General features: G+C 40.8%; 1 protein-coding gene across 4 annotated transcripts; it reads right to left on the bottom strand.

Annotated features, from left to right (window-relative positions):
- Window positions 1-24: 24 nt before the first annotated feature.
- asb8 (ankyrin repeat and SOCS box containing 8) lies at window positions 25-22,146 on the bottom strand. Of its 4 annotated transcripts, XM_079359932.1 has the most exons (14): window positions 21,843-22,146; window positions 20,947-21,125; window positions 20,751-20,855; window positions 11,272-11,346; window positions 8,480-8,576; window positions 8,144-8,256; window positions 7,581-7,745; window positions 7,192-7,340; window positions 5,337-5,430; window positions 5,116-5,235; window positions 4,296-4,445; window positions 3,866-4,054; window positions 3,229-3,334; window positions 25-3,038 (listed from the first exon to the last, which is right to left on the bottom strand). In XM_079359932.1, exons 2-14 carry the CDS (start codon window positions 21,073-21,075, stop codon window positions 2,806-2,808), a joined length of 1,725 nt encoding a protein of 574 aa, XP_079216058.1. In that variant the 5' UTR covers window positions 21,076-21,125; window positions 21,843-22,146; the 3' UTR covers window positions 25-2,805. The 4 variants fall into 4 exon arrangements, with proteins under 4 accessions (XP_079216058.1, XP_079216056.1, XP_079216055.1 ...); XM_079359930.1 differs by lacking the exons at window positions 20,751-20,855; window positions 20,947-21,125; window positions 21,843-22,146 and adding an exon at window positions 15,963-16,034; XM_079359929.1 differs by lacking the exons at window positions 20,751-20,855; window positions 20,947-21,125; window positions 21,843-22,146 and having other exon boundaries at window positions 7,593-7,745; window positions 11,272-11,370.
- Between the last annotated feature and the right edge of the window lie 273 nt (window positions 22,147-22,419).

Genomic DNA, 22,419 nt, shown 5'->3' with positions numbered 1-22,419 from the left:
TTTCAGATAACAAAAATAAACACATTTATTAAGATGTAGTTTCTTTTATTAAAACTGCAGCACTGTAAGTGTTCATAGTATTCCACTTGGACATGCATGGAAAAGTAAATATATTCGTATAGTACAGATATGTACAGTACAACGACAATTTCAGAAATTATCAAGTCCATCAACGGGAGTGTGAAAAACCATCAATACATTTTGTGCAACATTCACATTGTTGCATTTTTCGTTTGATTCCTATTTTTACATTATTTCTAGGTAACACAAATATGCCAAAAACAGTAAGGATGATTGTTAGTTTGCCCAATTAAAGAATAAGTTAGACAAGGACAGTAATTAGACAAGACCAAATTCATTTTCAAACATATAGAAAGGGGATGGAGCCGATAGTTGAAGGACTAATGAATGAAAAAAAAAAACACAAAGAAGAAATCTGTGTTCTATTCACCAGTTCATTTAGACACATTATGATAAAGTTTGTATGGTGTTGAAACTACAACACAAATGAAATGACAGAAAAGGTGCCAATGACATGAATTACATGAAGAATTGAAAGCTAAATACAGTTTGTATTTCAATTTCATATGAACAAGTCTATAAAAGGGACTGCCAGCCAAATATAGCGCTAGCTCCAAAGAACAACAAAATGTCGGGGTCTCCATTGGGACTACTGGATACGAGGTTCAGTCAGAGGTGAAAGGTTAAAGTTGAAGAGCAAATTCCCATTAATGTATACATGGCAGAGAAGAGAAATTTTATTAAGAAAAAAAAAAAAATCGGATATCTTTTTGAAAACCATGAGGACAAGAGAACTGCAAATAAAAGAGCAGAAATACAAATAAAACATACATTTTCAATATTTTAGTGCATAAAACATGCCCTTGTGTGGACAGATATCTGTTTTTTGAAATATCACATCTTTCAAATATATGATGGCATCCGACAGAAGAAAGAAGCAAATATACAGAAAACAAGAAAAGCAAAAGGCTAGTTTAGGTGTTTATGTCAAAAATAGAGTAATATCTTGTTCAAATATCTTGGTGGGGTTTCAAAAGAACAAGAGACAATCAGGAAGTCGTGAAACATCTTAACTACTATCTCTCTCAGAGCGCGAGGATGTCTTTGCTGTATCTCTCCAGCAGATGACAGACCAGTAATGTTCTGTTTTTGCCACTGAGGAGAGAGTTATGGTCAAACATTGCATTGAAATGCTTTTAGGAATCTGTAATGGGTACATCTGTAATTGGTTATCATTCAATTAAACATCATATTTTTTGAGGGTCCACTGTTTTCCATGTGAGCAAATCTTTAAGTCTCTAAGTGTGAATATCAGAGGCACCGATGTGATCTTAAGGCAAATATATGAGACATTGTGTGAGAGACTGTGTGGAACGAACAGGTGCAAGTTACAAGCAATTATTTACTGATGATTGTGTCACTGTGACTTCTAAATAAAAAAACAGTCAAAAAATGTACTTCTTTTCTTTACAAGTGCCAGTTGGTCTTTGGAGATTCAGAGATAAAAAAAGAAAAATGTAAAGTCATTATGGCTTAGGTTAGGTTTGGTAGAGAGCAAAGAGACCGATCGGTTCATCGCACTTCCAATGAGCAGCAAGGATGTGCAACCATCCAGAGAAGTGTGAAAATAACAGTTACAGGAAGTCAAGAGCCCACACGGAGAAACACCAGAGATAATTTGATATACAATGAAAACGAACCAATAAACAGCAAAACGGCCTGTTTTAGAGTAAAGTGAGGAGGAGGGGACAGAATTATTCCCTTCAGGTTTAAAAAAAAAAAAAGATACCCTCAAACATACTAATTTTAAGAAAACACACCGTCTCGCGCATTTTGGTTCTGTGGTCAAATCTTGAATTGGATGTGCCAATTAATAAAAAATATATAGCTGCACGTACTGTATCAACAACATAACACTCTAATAGAAAAAGTCCCATGCTAACAATCCAGCTATTAACGTATGAGATCAGGAGTAGGCAAACTGCTATGTTCTGATGTACATAAATATATACACAGGGAGCCAATCACACACAGTTAATCTATGTGAACATCAACGGTTTGACTGAGGTAATGTTTTGGGTTCTGTGTTTGCACCACCTGGAGGGGGAACCATTTACAAAGAGTTTCGGTACAAATTGAGTCAGGCGTCTTGACGACGACTGCGTCTTTGGAGCCAAGGATGTAAAGGCTTTGATGGCGTGTGTGGTTGTGTGTATGGGTAGAAAAAAAGTTGAGGATCAACAAGGCACTATTCCCTGCTGAAAACAGTGTGAAGCCCTGTGTGGTATCTGATTTGATCATGTGAATCTTTGAAACACCTGTGTGTTAGAATCTGTGCACATGCTAAGGTGTCCATATGGAAAGTTCATTGCGTCAGTACACTCAGCGATACAGTCCAACAGTCCAGTGAGGCGGCGTCGGTCCTACAGAACAGAGGAGAGATGAGAAGCACAAGAGGGGGAAACAAGGATGTGAGGGTGGAGTCCAGCCCCTGTAGTCTATGGCAAAGTGAACAGGAAGCTCTTTCCAAAGTCTCGGTCCATTCCCAGAAGGCTGCTGCTGAGCTCCAGGCCACAGCATGATGGCTCTACAGGAGGGGGCAGAGAGAGCATAGGAGCACAGCGAGGGGAGTGGTGGTGTTGATGGTGGTGGGTTTTTTTTTTTTTTTTTTTTTACAAAATTTTCACTTGTCGATTCAAGAGGGAGGAGGTTGGGGATCCGCTGCCCTTTTGTACCCCTGGGAAATGAGTGTGAGCCAACTCTGGGCTGTGGGGGAATCGCTCATCATCTGGCAGCGGATTGAGATTGTGCAGCCATGATAATGTGAGAGGGTCCACTCTCAGACCTCTGCTGCTGACCCATTCCTGCCAGCACAGACATAGCCATGGCCTCCGCTGCTGCCCTTGAGCTCAGACCATTATGCCCTACAGAAGGGCTGGGCGCCAAAGAGCTGTGCTGGATCACTGGGGCAGGAGACCCTGTGGGCTCTGAGGTGTCTTTCATGCTCTCTTCTGCAGCTAGACACAAAAGGAGAAAACAAACAGATTTAAACCTCAGACAGTTGCTTTCACTTTAAATCCCCTCCATACTAGCCTTGCAGATAAGCTGTGGACAGCATTGCTTTCAGCAGTGTTTTATTTACAGCATCCACATTCTTCCCTAAATAATGATGGAAAACATATTAGAGGCGTCAAATAAAAGGTTCACCTAAGTAGGCAGTCTTCTTCTGTAGGGTGGTCACAGGACAGTCCTTGTGGGCCAGCAGCAGCTGTTTCAAATGGGCCACTTCGTTCCTCAACAGAGACACTTCATTCTGAAGATCCATAAAATAAGAACACGTTTTTTTAACCATTATATTTAGGCTGTTTTTGACTTTATTGTAGACATAGGACAGTGGACAGAGACAGAAATCAGGGAGAGGGAGCGGGGAAGGAGCCACCAGCGCCCCAAACAACTAATTCTTTTTTTAATCTTAATAATGCTTATCATTGTTGGAGAAAAGCTTTCATAAGTTTCAAATTAAAGAATGCACCATTAGGAGTTAACAACAGTTTGTTTTTTCGTCAAGCACAACTGGCAGTGAAGAAGTGGTTGTGCAGTATGAAAATAACCTAAAGCAACCATGGAAGATAAAACAAGTTGTTGTGAGTTCATTGGTTACAGATCTATTAACTCCAACCAGTTACCTATAATTCTATGAAACTAATCGGACTTATCTGAAAATGAAAAAACTTCTGCCTCCAGTTTCCGTCCACCGGGCACAGTTAATGTTACAACACACACTTTAACACAGGCTTCCCACAGGCCACATTTCACCTCAGCCCACCCACTTCTACCCACTCACCGACAGTGAGACGTTGAGGTTGCAGAGCTCCTCAGCCTTCCTCTCTAAAGAACTGACCCAAAGTTTGCGTTTCTGTCTGCAGCGCGATGCCGCAGCTCGATTCCTCTCGAGGAAGCGCTGCCTTCGCTCATCTGGATCATCGTCTAGTGTCCGCCGCCGCCGCCCACCTGTTGGCTGTGCTGGAGATACCTAAAGGTAGAACAGCGGCAAAGGGTAAAGAAGGAAAGAGACGCAGGGAGGGGGAGCAGAAGAGAGACGAGAGAGAAAGAGGAAGTTTGAGTCATAGTTGCATTATTTTAGTCAGAGCACATTGTCATTACAAGAAGTACAGCACAAGTTTCATCTTACAGAAACAGGTGTTATGTTAAACATTAAACTATGTATGACTTGTTACTCCTCCAGATCTCCGACTACAGATAACATTGTGTACCTGAGGTTGTGCAGGTGATGGAGCATCTGGTTGCTGGACGAGCAGCTGGCTCTGCTCGACCCTCTGAGGGACCATTGGGCTGCCACCCATGGACATGACCCCCATACTGTGTCCTGACGGGCTCTGCTGTGACAGTGCAGCCTTCAAACGCTACAGGAGAATATGACCACAATCAGTATCAAGATGCTTAAGGGATCAAGACACATCGAAAGCAGAGCAAACAAGAGCTAATACGAGATCTCTTCATAACGCCACCCGGAAAAAGCCTTTATCCCCTCAGCCATGACATCCGTGAGGCGCTCCACTTGAGATCTCTCCCCATACTGACCTGAGAGTATCACACAGTTCCAGCCTGTTCCAGCAGCATCACATTCATGTGACATCCTATCTCACCCTTTTTACTGGTTAAACTCTCCAGGCATTTTAGATGATGTAAGCCAACTGCAGTTATATGTTCCTGGAACATTTCTAAGATTATGTTTTCTTTGTGATATAAAAGATTATGTCGCCTGAAGGGGATGGTGTAAAAATAACTGACGATGGCACAATTAGGTGCCATCGTCAGTTACTGAGCGACTATGTACGTTGTGGCCGTGGCATGTATAGTCCTTTCTGCTCAACAAAGCAACAAGGCATAAGATTTAATACATGCAAAAAGTAGTGTTATGCGATGTGGCGTAAGAGTTATATAAACTCGCAACTGCAATAAAAAGTCATATGATGAATAAAGTAAGCCAGCGCAGAGTGAGGCTGGAGGGTGAAGATGAAGACAAAAAGAAGAGATAAGAAGACAAAAATAGAGAGTTAATCTGGAGCTGACCATCTTGGCCTCTGAGTGGATGCTGTAGCCGGAGGGGGAGTTAGAGCCGCTGCTGCTGCCTCCCAGAGGAGGACCTGGGATTCCAGGAATGTTGGGTACCATACACATGGGTCGGACAAGCTAGAAACAATGATAGGATTATTATTATCTCTCTCATTAATTCAAAACTTCATCGCCTATTGATCAAACGACAAAATATCAAGTGGCATAATGTGCGTTACATTAATGACAGAGGGAATCTGTCCTGGACCAGGAAGCACAGGAACTGCCTGACCAGAGGGAAGCATCATCATGGGGTAGTGGCTGGTCGGAGAGCTGCACAGGGAAACAACAGAGGGACAGAAGAAGCATGAGTATCAGCCTTTGTTAAATCACAGTTTCCAACATCACTGTTTAGGAGAGATTTTTCAATCCAACACTAAATATATGAAGATCAGAGAATCAGAAATCCAGTATGTATATATTATATATTTTTATACATCTAAATATCTATGTAGTAGTATTTTAAAAACATATTATTCATAATTCAGAGACAGAAGGGTTTTAGAGAAAAAAAAAATGTTAACGAAGTAATAGCTTTTATCAGATTTACTTGTCTTTGTAATATCTGATCGTGGGATGTGTAAAAAAGAACATGCTCGATTGTTGAGTTTTTTTGTTTACTCACAAACAGAAAAAAGATTAAAAGTTGGGAAAATGTGAAAACTTAACCTCGCACTACATGTTTCCATCCGTCTTTTGCTTCGATCTTTAAATGTGTTCTCTCCTCTTTGGAGTAATGTGAGAGAGAGAGAGAGCACGCGAGCTGCCATAAAGAAGTTGTTGCATCCACTGTTGAATAAATGTGAAGCTGTAGATAAAGACGTTACACATCTAGGTCTTTTTTTTGTTGTTTTTTTTAAGGGAGTTAGAGGTTGTTTTTTTTTTATTCAACACAAATGTGACTCAACTCAGACACACGCAGTCATGCAGGTGAGAGAAACGTGATAATAAAGCCATAAAGGCAGACACAGAGTGATTACCACAGTACGTGTAACACTTTTTATGTTTGTCCCCAAAAGTGACAGTACCAATGTTTGGGATCGATCATCAAACGACAAACGCAGAAGAAGAAGAAGCAGCAGACGCAACAAAACATCAGAGCAACCGATCACGATGACACAGCGGCGCTTGAAGGCATCACAGAGGCCTTAGGTTCCAACACTTCCTGTCTCTCTTCAGCCGTCCTAACCAATAAAGGAAAAGTCTAAAATACATATTTTGGACATTTAGTTGCCTTTTCCTGTTTTCCATAACTTGTACAGAAACTTGACCCCAAAACCAAACTGTGGCTTCTGTTTATAGTTACAGCACAGTTGACCAAAGTAATTCAGTCGTAAGTGTCTTCTATGCATTGATAAGAGGGAAGAGAGGAAGCTGTTCCCCCTCTGAGCAGCATTCATGGAAAACAAAATAACAGTCCAGATCTCACTGACACAACCACTTCTCTCAAGTGTTATAAAGTGACCCAAACACAAGTCCCATTCTAAAAAAAGTTCATTCCCTTATCACAGCAGGCGAGCCTCTTCTAGAGAGGCCTGTTACAATGATTAAAGCAAAACTAAGAGAGAGCAGCAAACAGCTCCACGAAATGAATCAAACCTGAGCGTTCTGAAGATGTGCGTCTGCTGACCGAGGCGTGGCTGTTCTCCTTGCCCACTGCCTTTCAGCATATTGTTTAGAATGCTTACTCTGGAGCTGGTTAAAAATGAATGATGTGTTGCCATCCAAAGTGCTAACCTCTCTTCTTGAATAAATAACCACTGTTTGCTCCTTGTCCGTTTGGAAAAATCTTCAACAGTTTCATATTACAGAGGTGAAGTTCTGTTTAGCCACTAACTCTTCAGTTTTGTTCTCATTTCCATTTTCAGCTTTGAATGGTGCTTTGTTGTAAATCAAAAGAGGAACCAGGGAAAGAAAAAACCCAAGACACATAGACACGTAGAACTCCAAAGGATAGAATGTGCACTGCAGCCCAATGCTACATTCTAATCCTTCACAATCTAACGTCGTCACCTCTAGCTGGGGTGTACCTACCCTAGAGTCCGATTGGAAGGTGGTGCTTGTGTGATGACGGAGGTGGGTGAAGGCATGGTGGGTTGAAAGGCATCAAAGCCAAGGTGTAGTGGGAGGGAACCTGGACGCACAATAGTTGGAGTGGGGGCCGAACTCCTGGGCGGTGTGTCCTGGGAGAAAATCAACACAATACAATTAGAATTCTGTTTTGAGTAGTTTAATAAACACATGATGAGTTCAATATAAAAGGCCAAACATCTCTAAGACGAAGGGTGACACCCGCTCGCATCCATGACCAACATTTACGTAGTTGAGAGTCAAATCAGGAGCAACACTCCTTACGCGCCATTCGAGGTCAAACACTCTTCTCTCGACACTAACGTGTCACTAACGCTGTTTTTGTCCTATACCTGTCCTTTTACCAGAGCTTCTCTGCTGCTGTCTGACATGTCCGAGAAAGAGTCGGGGCTTCCAGGTGGCGAGGAGTCGACCTCGACGGGAGCCTCCTCTTTCACCTTCATCTCCGATGGCGTCTGCAGGCTCATGTCTAAAGCCCCAGAGTTGTTAGCAGGGAGCTGAGGAGGACAGGGGCAATGAAAGGGAGAAAGAGCAGAGTGTTCACAGGACGAATCAAAGAAAATATTCTCATAGATCACCGCACATTCAAAAAAAACGAAGTTGGCACTGATAGTATTCAGCACACAAACCAAATAACAAAGGAATCTGTTTATAAAAATCTATCTATAGAAAACAAACATTTTAAATAGAGTTGTTTGGAATAGTTAAAATGATAAAGACCACAAAGAAGAAGAGCAGGGCAGTAATCTTTTCTGTCTACATCAACAAGTAAGACCATAAGGAAGAAGTAACTGTTAATTACATGGGTGGAGGGGGGGGGCTCTCATTTCTTATGAATTAATAAGAATAAATAGAATAAATAAAAGCAAAATCATCAGGCCAAAGCCGTCCTTACAGAGTTTTTTGCTCTCTTCTCCTCCTCATCTTGTTCAAAGGAGCTGGCCAGCTCATTGAACAGACCAACCTCTTCACAGTTCTTTAGGAAGCGGGTGGGAGTAGGTGTCTGGTCTGGCAAAAGGGAATGGACACAGAATTTTATTCAAAACAACGGTTTCACACTTAGTTCGCACATTAAATTAAATAGGGAATCTTATGTGATGCGTGTGTGTTTTGAGCAGCTTTTCATAGAACTGTGTTGGAGCAGGCTGACGCTGATGCTAAGCAGTCATCTGGATGCTGCAGGACGAGGCTTTACAAAGACGATGAGTTACGCTGGGAGTTGGAACTGTACCTGCAATAATGACGGAGTCAGTCCTGGCTGGTCCAAACTTCAGTGTCATCTCATGCTTGTGTTTGTGAACAGCCAAGTGGTCCTCATTGGTAAATCTCTGCCAGAAGAAAAAGAGACAAGTACACCGTATGAAGGAGGGTGTGTTTTATTGTCTGCTTGTCCCAGTGACCCAAAGTAACATAACCCATATAACATATTGCAATATCCCAGACAGGTCATCTTTTTTCACATGCAGTCCACCATACGCAGCATATAGCATGTAAACAGTCTGTTAAAATAAACAACAAAGAAAACTGTGGGTGTACAATTCCTCGTGTCTTGCAAGGCAACAGTGAGGCCACATAGCTGCCGGCCATTGGGTCAAATTTCTGAACAAAAGCCTGAATTATATGGAAAAAGGAAAGATACTTCTACGAAACACACTTCAATGAATTGTCTCCCTCGGGAGAAAGCACATTTCTCCAATAAAACAACAATAGAAGCAACTAACTAGCTGAATGAGATCTTTGCATATTTAAAACTGTTGACAAATGAAGTGTAGGAACCTCCCGCACAAAACAAACAGCAACAAGTCAAAGAGCTGACAAAGTGTCAAACGCGAGGATTTCATAATCTGTCCTAAACAATCATCTTTACAGTTTAGGTGTTATTATTATTTGCTTTCTAAAGTGGAAGCTACAGGAGGTCTTGGGTCAAATCAGACCTTTGACGAGAGAACAAACAGCCTGATCAGAAACATGCCACTTCTTCTTTGGAGAAGTAAGGTGGTGAATCATGTGAAGTCGGAGGAGGAATTCTTGGCTGTGACACAAGCCTATTCACCAGGAACTGGTGCCTATTTTTGGGGGGCGCTGCGTTGCAGTTGCGAGTTCGGACGTGAGAGAGCGAAGTGGAAACACAGTCAAGTGTCAGGGAGCTTATTTTTAGCCCCACCAGGCAGCATCACCAATACAACTGCACGTCTGATTTGTTTCTTTCCTCTGAACAAGGTTACAGGCTCTGGTGTAGGAAACTATCTCTAACTAATCTCCCTGGATGAGATACGGGCAGCTAAGGTTACCCCCCCTTTCCCACACGGTAAATAAATACAGCACTTTATATAATGTGGGGCTGCTGATGTTGTTGTTGTTTTTGTTGTTAGCTTGGTAAAAGGAAAACCTTGAGCAAAGCCAGGAGTCAATCATCCTTGGTCTATAATGGGTCTGATTCAGACTTTCTTGGTAGACAAGTGGTGCTTGTAAAGGGCAACAGCTGAACAGCTTTGAGACGTAGAAAACTAGAAACGTAGGGGGAAAAAAGATCAGATCTCAAAACAGCCTGTTAAGACGACTTTAACATTATCAATGACTTTGGTGTAACGTGTGTAAACACAGAATATTTCACCTCACACTTTCTCTCAGCTCGACAGGCTTCTTTATGCTGTTTATTGTTTCAGTTTTTCTGACCGGCAACGTCATTTATTTTTTATATCGTTGCTTTTTTTTTTTTTTTTAAAGCAGATCCAAACTGAATTACACAGTTTTTTGTTTTTTTTTCCAGTAAGATGTGACCTGAGCACATCCTGCCCAGCACAAAACTGAGAACACACAAACTCAGCTACTAACGCTTGCTTGTGAACTTGGAGGACTTCTTCACGAGCAGAGAAAGTGAACTCAGCTGGAGAGACCGAAGGGAGCGAGTGAAAATAAAACTATGGACCGACACTGTCATCCAGGTCCCTTTGCTTTCCATGGGATTCTGTTGTTCTAACAAGAAACTGAATAAATCATATCCACCAATGAAATATGCAAAGTCTTTACATCACTGAAAAAAAATCTACGAAAATATCAAATATGAAGGTTGGAGCTATCCTTCAGTCCATACTGTTCTGAAAGGAAAACAGCCAAATAAATCATCTATTTATCATATATTCATGTTTAACTGCTTTACATCCCTGTTGTTTAAACCACAACTCCCATGTACAACACATCGCTTCTGATCAGAGGATGAAAAAAAGGCTTCTGAATCACAAATGTTACTTAACCACACAAACAGTTTCGTCCTCCAGACCTCCGGAGAGAGATCATCCATAACCAGCTCAAAGCATGTCACACACAGCTGAACACGGCTAAAGACAAGTTAATTGAGCACAACATCAGACATGACATTTCCTGTTTCTGAACAGTCATGAGTCCGAGAGCACACTTCTTTTAATTTGCTGTGATGTGAGGCCAAGGGCCCGACGATACACCACGCTGCTGGCATGTGAGCGCTCTATTGGCGCTCAGCTGAGTCACTGCGGCGGCTCAAACCTGTGTCTGCAGGCGCTGGAAGTCAACAGTGACAGGTTGAAACAATGACTGTGCTCTGATTACTCATTGGAGCTTCCAGTGAGTCACTGCTAAAGGAGACAGCATTGTCTTAAGAGACAGCATGCAAGAAGAACGACATCTGTACTCCTCGTTGCATAGATCTGTATTTGATTATGATAGACGTAAAAAATTTCAAAAAAAAAAAAAACAGAGCACGTAAGTTTCGTTCTTGCAATAAGAACAAGTTCAGAAGTCTTTTAGAGCCTATAAAGCAGTATCAGTGCATGAATAAGAATTTATTTTAATCAAATATGTGTTTTCATGTCCAATATCCTTTTTTTGTTTTGCTTTAAATTCTTTTTCTTTTCAAAGCTAAGACGCTCAAACACGAGGAGCTACAGTTAACAGCTAGATTAACTTTCATAAGAGCACCCTGAAGCGCACACACACACGCAGGCACACACGCGCCTGAAACAGAGAACAAGGAGGGAGAAGACTTACCTGTCCACAGCCAGGAGCGCTGCACACAAAAGGTCGGTCATCCCCCATTTTTGCAAAAAACTTGCAATGATGTAACTGTGGGAGAGGAGAGGAGGAGAACATTGCTGCAACTTGTCTTCAGTTGTCAACGTGCAAATCCCCCCCAAAAAAACAACAAAACAGGGATGCTGTGGCTTGTAGTCTTCGGTCTGAGCAGGAAGCCGAACGCTATTTAAAAATAACCCTGGCAAGTAGGAAAACATGTACAGAGGCAGCGAGACAAAGTTTCCCTGGTGATACTTCCTTCACACAGGGGGGACTCTGGCCGACCAATGAGGAGCCGCTTCCATGGGAGAGAGCGACGGCGAGCGTTAACACAAAGACAGGTCCCCCTCCTTCTGTCTCCTTTTCCCTTGCTTCCAATCCCTCCTTCTCTCATTACCACTCCCTCTCCTCACTTCCCAGCCCTTTGCCTTTAATCTCTCCCTCTCTGATTCAGCTGTTTCTCTTATCTCAAATCACTGTTTCCATCCAATTTCAATGAACCAATAAGAACCCTTATTTACCTATTTGACATTTGGCTCACACCCTAGATTAATTATTATAAAACTAGTTCAAGTGAAATCACAAACATTTGGACATTTGGTTGAATAAGAAATACACTCAAAGCATTTAAACGGACTAAATGTTGTCAGAGTTAAATATGCAAATGTTGATGTTTGGTTTCTCCTCCTCCTGCTGCTCGAGATGTCTGCGAGCAGGAGGCGCTGCTTGTCAACAGACAAGGCAGGCAACTGCTTGGGACCCGAGACAAGTAGGGGGCCCCTGAGGGCCCACAAACTTAAAGCTATAGCAGTGACCCAAAATGTGCACATTTTGCACCAGTAAAAAGAAGCTCCCTCAGGAGCGCTGATCTGACAGCACTCACTCTCGTGGCAATATTAATGTAAAAACACAAGTTTGTCAATTAAAGACAAGAAAGAAAAAAAAGAATCATCAAGAAGAAGAGTAGTAATCCCCCCCCTATTTTCTATAAGCCCTCCCCACATCCCAAACTCCCCCAAACCTACCCACAATGCAACTCTCTGCACAGCTGAACAACACTCACTATGAGGCTCAGAAAAAAAAATAGATGGTCATGGAAGCATGTAACTGGAGGGATGGCAGTGCACAAATGACATTAATGATTTAGCACTCTCAACTGGCCTGAAGTGACGTCTGTTACTGTTACACAATGTTGTCCCACTGACAGTACAGAAATGAGCAACATGCATCGAGGACTTTGCTGTGTATACAAGCAGAAAGTCAGTGACGACTTCAATCTTCAGTAAGATTCTGTTCAAATGCAGTCATGAGTAGAGTGCCATCCAACCCTAACAACTTCACACGAGGCCGAACAAAATGGACATATTGTGATTTACTTTTCCGACGTTTGTACAAATAATACGAGGACAGCATGAATGCCTCTGCATGTCAAGCCTAATGTGAACAGCAAGGGCAGCTAGACATATTCAGAACGGCAATATTGTGCTGGTTTGTTGTAAGTACTACATTGAACGAGCATGTTGTCTGACAATATTGAGTGTGACAGATTATTCATTATGTTGGCAAGGGATAAATGTTTGAACATTTTCCCAATGTTGAACTCGGTATTTTTTCCTCCTTCCTTCCTCCCTCCCTCTACAGAAGACAGCTACCTCTGAGCCAACACATGATTGCTGAAACCTTGCGGTGGAATAGCGACGCTCTCCCATGACACTGGGCTTGTAACAGGCCTAACTGTTGTAAGTCCATTTCTTCTGGAAGCAAAATGGATCCCTTATTGTGTGAGTAAGCAAAAAAAAAAAAAAAACCCTGTCCCCTCTCTGTGCAAGTCATAAGGCTGATGAAGCAGACCTCCCATGCTCTGGACAAAGACAACAGGTTGGTGCCAGGACCCTCACAGTGCTTCCAATCCACTGCGTCTATTTGGCCAGAGATGCGTTTGCAAATAAGAAAGTCAGTCTAGCTCGTTATACTGAGGGTGTGGACTGTGTGTGGGGAATAGACACATCTGGCGTGAGGAATGGGAACAGAGTTCTAAGTTTATATCTTGGTAGTGTCATTAGGTAGACTGGACCATATGTGATTTCACTACGGCTGCTTCAACATGGTACAAATCATAATCAAGATTATTTCTGATCAAAATTAAATCAGAGTCATTAAACACAATTACTCATTGACTCTACATCTGCACGACAAGCATTAATCAAACCCTAAACTCTCTTATAACTACAACATTCTGAACATTTTAAAAATCCAGCAATAAATTCAAATAAATGGGCTAGTTGTGAAGTACTCCTACTGTACAAAAAAAGCACTCGTTAACTATCTTGTTTTTATAATAGTGGAAAGCCAAATTGTAATTGCATTTAAAACTTGGCACTAATTTCCAATAAATTTCTAACTTTCAGAGGATTGGGGAGAAAAAAAATACCATTTGTTTTCATAGCTGCCCAGACAAATATGTTGACCTGATTTAAACAGTTTTGTTTCTGCAGCATCCCTTGCTTGGCGTTGTGGTGAGACAACGATCTGTGTCAAAGGACATCCTTTAAACTCTGCAACTACTGTATGTGTGTCTTTTCCTGCAAAACGTACGTGTATCCAGAATAACTGTTGCTCAAAGTGCTTGATGTCTCCCGTACGTGTACGTCAGGAATAGTTTTAAGTTTAACTTTTTACTGTACTCTGTAAAATGCTCTGCTTCACGCACACGTCAACAATAAATCAGTCTGTTAGTCACATTAGCCCTGATACACATCTCTGATATTCATTACAGACATGGATATCAAGTGCACCTATTTTCACCTCCTTTCATCCAAGGTGACATGGAAGCACTCAAATTGCCCTAATTCCTGTCCTGTCTCATTGAGCTGCTGCCAAAGTCTCACAGTTAACTTGGATTTCTCCGACTCAGCAGGTGTAAGGGAACGAGTCCCAGCTATAATCAGCCACAGCCATCCAGTGTTTGATGCAGCCTGCTAGGAAACTGACTAAACAAACTGTATTAATAGCTCTCACTGCAGCCATGACTCTGGAATCTGAGGCTTGAATTGCAAAAGGGTAGGGGAGACCCCGCGAAAAGAAAAAACGAAAGAAAGGAGAGGGATAGTGCAAAATGGGTTAGAAAAAAATAAAAGAGCTAAAGGAATATAAGGGATAATAGTGGTTGCTGAATTAGAAAGGGGAGGTCTTGTTTTTTGGCCAGGACACAAAGAAGACAGACGAATATGTAAGCACAAGCTGAGATTTGGCAAACGGAACAAATGAAATTCTATATCCAGGTATGTATAACAAAGAAAGCCTCAAAGCTTAAAGCATGAAAACGATGCAGGAGGATATTGAATGGACACGTTCTTAAATGAAATTATTTCTAAAATAAATTATGTGCTCATTTTGTTCAGGGGCATTTTCTCTGTGGTTTTTGGAATTTGTGTCATCACTTGGAGCTGAGGCAGTTATCAAGAGATGTGCATGCAAACATCTTGTGCCGACAGTTACTTTGCTAAATGATTAATGCTTTACTATAACATTATTTAATGGGTAAACAAACCAAACATGAAATGGGCAGATACTGCTGGCATCTCAACCTGATGCAAAACATTTATATTTAAAATAAAACGACTTAGCATATATATCTGAATTAATGAATACGTTCATCATGTGTGTTAATGCAGAGTGGGTCAAGAAATGTGTCTGGATATAACAGGGTGCAGTTTTCTTGCTGTGTGATGGAATGAGGTATAACTCCGCCAAAAACATGACCTACATTCCTAATGAAGGTGTTGACATGCATGGAGATGCGGATCCTGGGGCGTCGAGCAGATCACATTGCAATACTATGGATATCATAACTTGAGACCAAGACTTTGAGTCTCTTTAGAGACTTTACATTATCATTATAACATATTCTGCCGCCAAAAACAGACGGAAGAATAATCTTCCAGATGTTTTTGTCATGTTGAATAGTACAATGTCAAACTGAAATGCAAGGTCCTTAAAACGTTGGTTCCCTCTTTCAGACAGCGATGATGACTGGTTTAAACAAGGTTTCTCTTTTTCAGTCTCATTATCGTCTGGCGACGGTCGGGCATATTTAGCCCTGCCTTTTACCGTAACAAGACCGCCTTTTCTTTACAACTATTGGCTACATGCACGTCAGTCAGCAGCCTCTGCTGAGTGCACCGCTCTACACCCTGTCAATAACATGGGCCTCTGTATTCTTATTGGCTAAAACCTCGAAATCAACTTTTTTGTATCCACGGAAAACTAATGGCTAGCTGGTGTGGCTAGCGTTAACAACAGGCCGAAGTACCATCAGAAACTAGTAATAACAGCGACACAAACAGTTTCCGCGGAGTCAATAAACACACACACACACGTATTTGATCATTTCTGCAGTAAAGTTGTGTTTTTCAAGGGCACAGAGGACAGACAAAATCATAAAAGCTGAAAAAGCTCCCAGTAAGTTGGTTAGCGGACTGACACTTGAGTGCAAAGCGAGACTGCGGGTCCGAATGAAACGTTGGAAACAGTTTAGACAAATTAAAAGTAACAAACAGAAACTCTGAAAACTCTCGCACCGAGCAACAATGTGATACAGTTTAGTGTATTTTAAACAACTTTTGTTAAATTAAATTTAAAGGGTTATTAAGTGTTTACAAACTCACCCTTGCGCCCCTCTCTCTCTGGCTCCCCTCTCCTCTCCTCTCTCTCTTGGAATTTGACACTCCCCTTGACGTCGAAATATCGCGAGAATTCACAGCAGTTATCGCAGTCAAATTGTTTAGAAAGGAATTCAGGTATTGATAAGCGTAGAGAGGCTTTTGGCTCAAGTCTTACTATTTTCACCTGTTTCATTTGTTATTGAGACTTTTCAATAAAGTTGTTACCAGATACACGAGTTTACACAGGATAGTATACATAGTACATCTTATGTATCAGTATTATCTGTTTGAATCTAGGCTCTGCACAATTATACAGCATTTGTTTTCTTAGCTTGTGTTAGACCTTTAATAAACAAGGCTTGCTGTCAAAACTCATAAGATTCTAAATATACCATAAGTTAACACACAGACCCCCGAAATGAGAAGAACAGATGCTAATAACATTAATGAACATGTAAACATCACTGTTTTAACTTTTGTCAACCATGTAGGCCTTTGCAATGCAAAAACTAATTCATAGGAATTTAAAATGTCAAGTTACAAATGCTTACAATTTTATAAGGGGGTACAGTCATATAGGCCTCTGGCAAAGGAAAAAAGTCACTGTAATTCTCTATTTCTTTCTTGCTGGCAATATATTGTAATATGTCCAGCATAATCATAGCAAAAATGTTGTTAAAATACTTGTTCATTACATGGACATCAAAGACCAAATTTAGGTGTATGTTGTCCCTGAGTGCATTAGCTAAATAAACAGAGCACAATAACTGCAATGATGGATGTAGATTTCTTTAAGAAACACCAGGTCTTAACATTCTCCCAATTTTCCTCTTTCCTTAAATGTGTTTTTTTTTCTTGTCTACTGTATTTGTAAATGTGTTTTGTGAACCTTATGTTTTAAAAATCCTTTCGAATTGACCATACTGTAAAAGCCATGTGTGGTGTTTGAACATTAAAAATGAGGAGGATTCTTCCGACCTGATATTATCACCCCGCACTCTGTCATTGCAAGTAAATGTCCTCCAGTACAAGGGAGCCTGATGTGCAAGCCTTAAAAACAATGGACTGAAGCATTAGAAATAGATAAATGTATAGGCTTCAAGCGTGGAATATGAGATACTACATAAAGGGCTTTTTACATGACTCAAAATGCATCAAGTGTAGAAGATTTGGCAGCTGATGTACCCGAAAACAATTACAATTACAGTTACATAACATCAAAATTGCCTTCCTTAGACAAGTACCACTTAAAGTCACATTTAACGTTTTATAAGCCAATTAATTTGGAATCAGAAATGACACTAGAGAGACCTCTAGTGGATAACTTGAGCAATTAATATACTAGATTCACAGTTGGATTATTTCCCGAAGAGTAAAAAACAACACGATCTGCCATATCTCCTTTCTCTCTTCGTTCCGACTGTATTAATATTTGATTAAAGTAAACTTGTAATATCTAAAAAAAAAAATCACATCATGTTTTGCTGCCCTTTTGCTTCATAAATGTAAGTTTTCTCAGAGTACTAGGTTTTTGAACATGTATTGAAATAATTAAAACACAGTCAAAGCAACAGTAAACGTGTATTGTGGTTCATACTTCAACTTCTCTGGCCATCTTATCGTATTGGCCCCAATTCACTCAAATAACTGCAGTCAAACTGTAAACAGGACCAAAGTGTTAACAGCTTTATTCAATCATCTCTAATAAGAAGACTGCATCAGAAAACATTTTCTACTCTTACTCGAAACCTAACACTATGGTGTTTAACTTTAGATTTAAAGCCCGGGTATGGTTTGTTTTGACAAAGCCACATGTATTCCTATCTATATGCTGCAAGGAAAACAATACCATCATAGCATTGCCATGACAATCCTTACAGGTAACTGTTTCAAAAGAAGAAAGCTTTGACAGCTGGTTTGGCTATCACAACGCTGAGACTTAAACAGTCATTCAAGATGAAGAAGAAGCCCAGGTGTAGATATTAAGAATAGCGATGGCTGGATTTCATTAAGCATGCTTTGGTTTCAGCTCAAGTATTGTGCATGCTGTCTTACTGGGACACTTGACGAGCACTGAGCCACAATTAATCTTATTAGAAACACCTGAGCTTAAGCTACTATGACCAGTCTGCTGTGACAAGAGGCCTGTGCAAATAATACCTCAACCTGAAAATTCTTAGGCAGGGCAATCATTAAACGTTGACATAGCCACTCAGTAGGGATTATTTCACTACTACATCGAAGCCTTAAAGTAATAGTGCACCAAGATGTGTTTTTAAAGGGACAGCTTATTGAGTTCACACTTTTGTAAAGAACAATGAAGAGAATCACATTAAGTAAAAAGGCATTTACTTTTCTTTTTTTTTTACATTGACAAAGAAAAAAATATAGCACTTCTGCAGGTGTACACAAGACATGATCTAATGTTTCATTTTTAAATACAGCAGCAGAACAAGCAAACAAACTCAAAAACAGAACAATCAGGTTTTAGGCCAATACCAAAAAAATGTAGATACATTTCAGACCTTTCAGAACAAAAACCTAGTCATCATGCCATTCCAAGGTTCTAAGATTCTAACATTTAATTGAAAATAAAGTTATTTTAAACGCATAAAACATTTTTAATAAACTGGATGGAGGATTTGGCTGCCACTTTACGTGAACTCTGTGAATCCAGTGATAATATTGTGTCACCTTTGTGATGCTGCATAAGAAATAAAAGTGTTTCCATCAAGGAGGACATTGTCTGCTCTGGTCAAAGTATGCGTTTAAACATGTTTTGTTTCCATCCTCTATATATAGAACTTGACTGCCATTGTACGTTTACCAGAATGTTATCATAAAAGAGATGGCACAATCAGACCAACTAAATAACATTTTTCTCCTGAGCCCTACTTCAGACATCATTAATAAACCTCACAAAAAACAAAACTGTTTTTTTTTTTTTTCCAACAAACTCAATAATCAAATATTTGTTAATTCTATGTGAAATGTAACCATGGCATTATTTTATTTTCATCAAAGTATTAAAATGTTATGTGTATTTAGTAGTCCAATAAATGAATAACAAGCCAAAATAAAATGAAACAGACGAACTGTCTCTTTGTGAACAACTAGAAGGTAGGTTTATTCCTCATATGAAGCCCTTCACTGGTTACTTTAGAGTTTGTGAGTACTCCATACAGGCTGGGTTAAGAAGTATTGTTGCATCCAGAATTTTTTTTTTTTTTTTTTACAATCCTTAACTTTGTTACCAGAGATCACATAACTACTTTTGTGATCTTTGCGATCAGTTCAACAATGGCTTGTCCAGTCTCCTTCCTTAAACTGAAACTGATCAGACTCATCAATGGACAAAATAATAGACCGGGAGAGGGCCGTACACCTCTCCAAGTGCACAACTTTAAGAGGATTAGCTATAACTCAATGCAGACACTTCCTTGCCAAAAAAGCCTGTGAAGTGCAATGTAATCATGAAATCGATTCAGTCTCTAAGCAAGAGATATTCTTTGATCGTCTCTGGTAAAGGAAGCTCTTTTACAGCAGTGGGAAGGTACTGAACTCCGAGACGTTTTCGGACAGCACAACGTGCTAAAGAGCGAAGTGTTGGAGCCTGAGTCACCATGTTTGTGAGCCTAGCAAGCAGCTGGGGATCCTTACTCAGCTCCCTGGGGAGTGTGCCGTCAGCCCGCCGGATCTCAAACTGCCCTGCCGCCCGGCACAGCAGCTCAAGGCACTCCTCCTCCTGCTCAGTGCCCAGGCCCCGCGCTAACAGGGCTACCAGTCGAGATATTGGTGTCTGGCCCTTCAGGTTGGTCACATGGACCTGGGACCCATAGTCTAACAACACTTTGACACTCTCCAGGTTGCCTTTCATTGCTGCCCAACTCAAAGGCGTGTCATTGTTGTAGTCCCTGGCATTGGGACAGGCCCCACTCTCCAGCAGGGCTCTCACACACTCTGGGTTGTCTTTAAAGGCCGCCCAGTGCAGTGGGGTGTCCTTGTTGCCATCAAGAGCATTTGGTTGGGCCCCGTACTCCAACAGCAGATCCACGCAGCTCTCATCCTTCTCTGCTGCATAGTGCAGTGCTGTGCGGTTGTATCCATCCAAAGCATTTACCTAGTAAGGAAAGGTAATGTAATGAACCAACTAATGCCGAGTCTTAACAACACCTTTGAGAGGCACAGATTGTTCACCTGTCCTTTTGCACCTTATGCATATATGTTTGATAGCACAAGATCAAAAAGGGCTGGCGAGAGCCAAATATAGTTTGATGGTTGCGGTAAAGGGCAACACAAAGTTTACATTTCACGGCAGAGAAACTCTTATAGCACAGTGTGTGTCACCCCCAAAACAGAGCATTACAGTTAAAGGCTCTGTGAAGCCATATTCATGTCATCAAAAAGTTCTAATTTGAACAGGGAACTTTTTAACTTTTCTTTTTTTTTTAAATAAAGGATACTTACTCTTGACTTTTAAAGAGGGGAAATACATGAATGACATAAAAAGCCAGAGACACAACATATTGGATTTTTGTGTATGAAAGTATTCAGTGGAAGTTCAGATACTACTCCGGTTAGGTTTGGTTGAAGCACTAATTTCTTCAGCGACCGGGTTCTCTATTCTAAATGCTTTATCAAGGAAACCCAACCGGGTGGAAGTAAAAACATCTGGCTTGCCCACACAACAATTTTCTCGACAAAGATCTTATTTGAAATGAATAAAACCAACCAAATCTCAAACCAGGTGGTGTCACAATGGAAATGATTGGATGTGAAGTTATTACTTACCTCTGCCCCCTTCTCCAACAGCAGCTCCACACAGTCCGCATCAGCGACCATACAAGCACAGTGTAGAGGCTTCAGTGTGCCATGCATCCGGTTCACATCAGCACCCTAGACAGTAGAGGACAGAATAATCTCAAGATAACTCATGACACTAACAGATATCATTTATTAAGTGAGAGAGGAAGATGAACAGGCTTACCTTACGAATGAGATCTTCCACATTGTCGTGTGGAAATGAGCGGATGGCTGCGATTGTGCGGATGAGACGCTCGGATAAGGAGTATTTACTTTGAATGCTTTGCATGATGTACCACATAGTAGAGCTCATGTGTAACTGAGGAACATGGCACCCGGATAGGGGTGACACACCAGGGTACACTGGAAGAGAGTTTTTAATAGAAAGCATGAAAAGCTGTATGAATACCTTTGGTACAAGTCGTATCTTGAGTGTAGATTAAACGATGGGATAGACGTATTCCATCTCCAATGTTCAACCATGAGTGTTATGTGTTGTTAAAATGTACAGAGAGCAGACGCCTTCAGAAAGAAAAGGGTTTGGTTTAGTTGGCCCAACAAATACTGTATCAAAGACTCTTATTGCAAACCCCCCCCCCCCCCCCCCCCCCCCAAAAAAAAAAACCAAAACATTCATAATCACGTAAAGTTAAAATGGTCTGACAGCTATTATTTAGCAGATTATCAAACATGTCATTAAACATAAACAGATGACTGACACTGACAGCTAGCGTTAGCTCACTTTGCAAAAACAACATGAGGCTAAACAGTCTGCTACAGTGATAGTCGTTTTACAACCATCGACTGCTTTAAAAGATGACGTAAATATCAAGATACAAATCACATAGGCTACACATGTTCAGACCATCAGCTGACAGGCTGGTCTAAGGGGAAGAAACATTAATTATAGCCTGACTACATTTTCACCGTCGCGTAGAGCTAGCATGTTAGCTTGTAAGCGAGCTAATGCTAAAGTACACTGGACACTGGTTAGCGACAAATCCAATGACATCCACTTCAAAAACTCCAGAAGGTTTTATCAACAATGTATCTATAACCGATGTTTTTAAGACAACGTACCGTTTGTGGTCCACTGTTACCGTGTTGACTGCAACTGCTGCTCGCTTTCACGTAAACACACCACGTCACTGCACGCGGCCACGCCCTCAGCCTCGAGCATCTCGACCCTGTATTTAAACCTTAAACCAAGCGAAGCAAAACTCACTTTTGGTCTGCGATAACTTGCAATAATTAGATTTGTGTAATAAACGCTTCTTTGGTAATTGACAAAGGCTTTGTCAATGTATTTACTGTCCAAAGATAGACACGTATGGTGAAGCGGTACCACAGGACTCCAATGACAGGCCACGACAGCCTTCAGCTTTTGACCATGTGGAGGCACCGAGGACCTTTAGAGAGACACAGGTGTCTCCACAAATCACTTCAGACTGACAGCTCAGTCAGAGTTACTGGTCCAAACCATAGACTGTATGTCCAAACATATCTAGTGGATGTTTTTGTTTTATTAATCTGAACTATATTATTAAAATGTCAATATTTGTCTGTGAATTTATAAATTAAGGACTATTAAATGGAGCTTTTCTTAATCTAGTATTTAGCTATATCTTTTTGGATTACTATATTAGCCATGTCCCAC

The sequence above is a fragment of the Symphodus melops genome (assembly GCF_947650265.1).
Source record: "Symphodus melops genome assembly, chromosome: 13".
NCBI classification, from domain to species: domain Eukaryota; kingdom Metazoa; phylum Chordata; class Actinopteri; order Labriformes; family Labridae; genus Symphodus; species Symphodus melops.
Note: the sequence above shows the minus strand (reverse complement) of the source record. Positions and strands in the feature narration are given on the sequence as shown.

What these genes read in the sequence shown, in the direction of transcription:
- asb8 (XM_079359932.1), bottom strand. Translation starts at nt 21,075, where the DNA reads ATGAGCTCTACTATGTGGTACATCATGCAAAGCATTCAAAGTAAATAC. An exon ending in GCGCTCCTGGCTGTGGACAG is followed by an intron (nt 8,577 to 11,271) that starts GTAAGTCTTCTC and finishes TTCTTCTGGCAG; the next exon opens with AGATTTACCAATGAGGACCA. An exon ending in CATCACCTGCACAACCTCAG is followed by an intron (nt 4,055 to 4,295) that starts GTACACAATGTT and finishes TTCTACCTTTAG; the next exon opens with GTATCTCCAGCACAGCCAAC.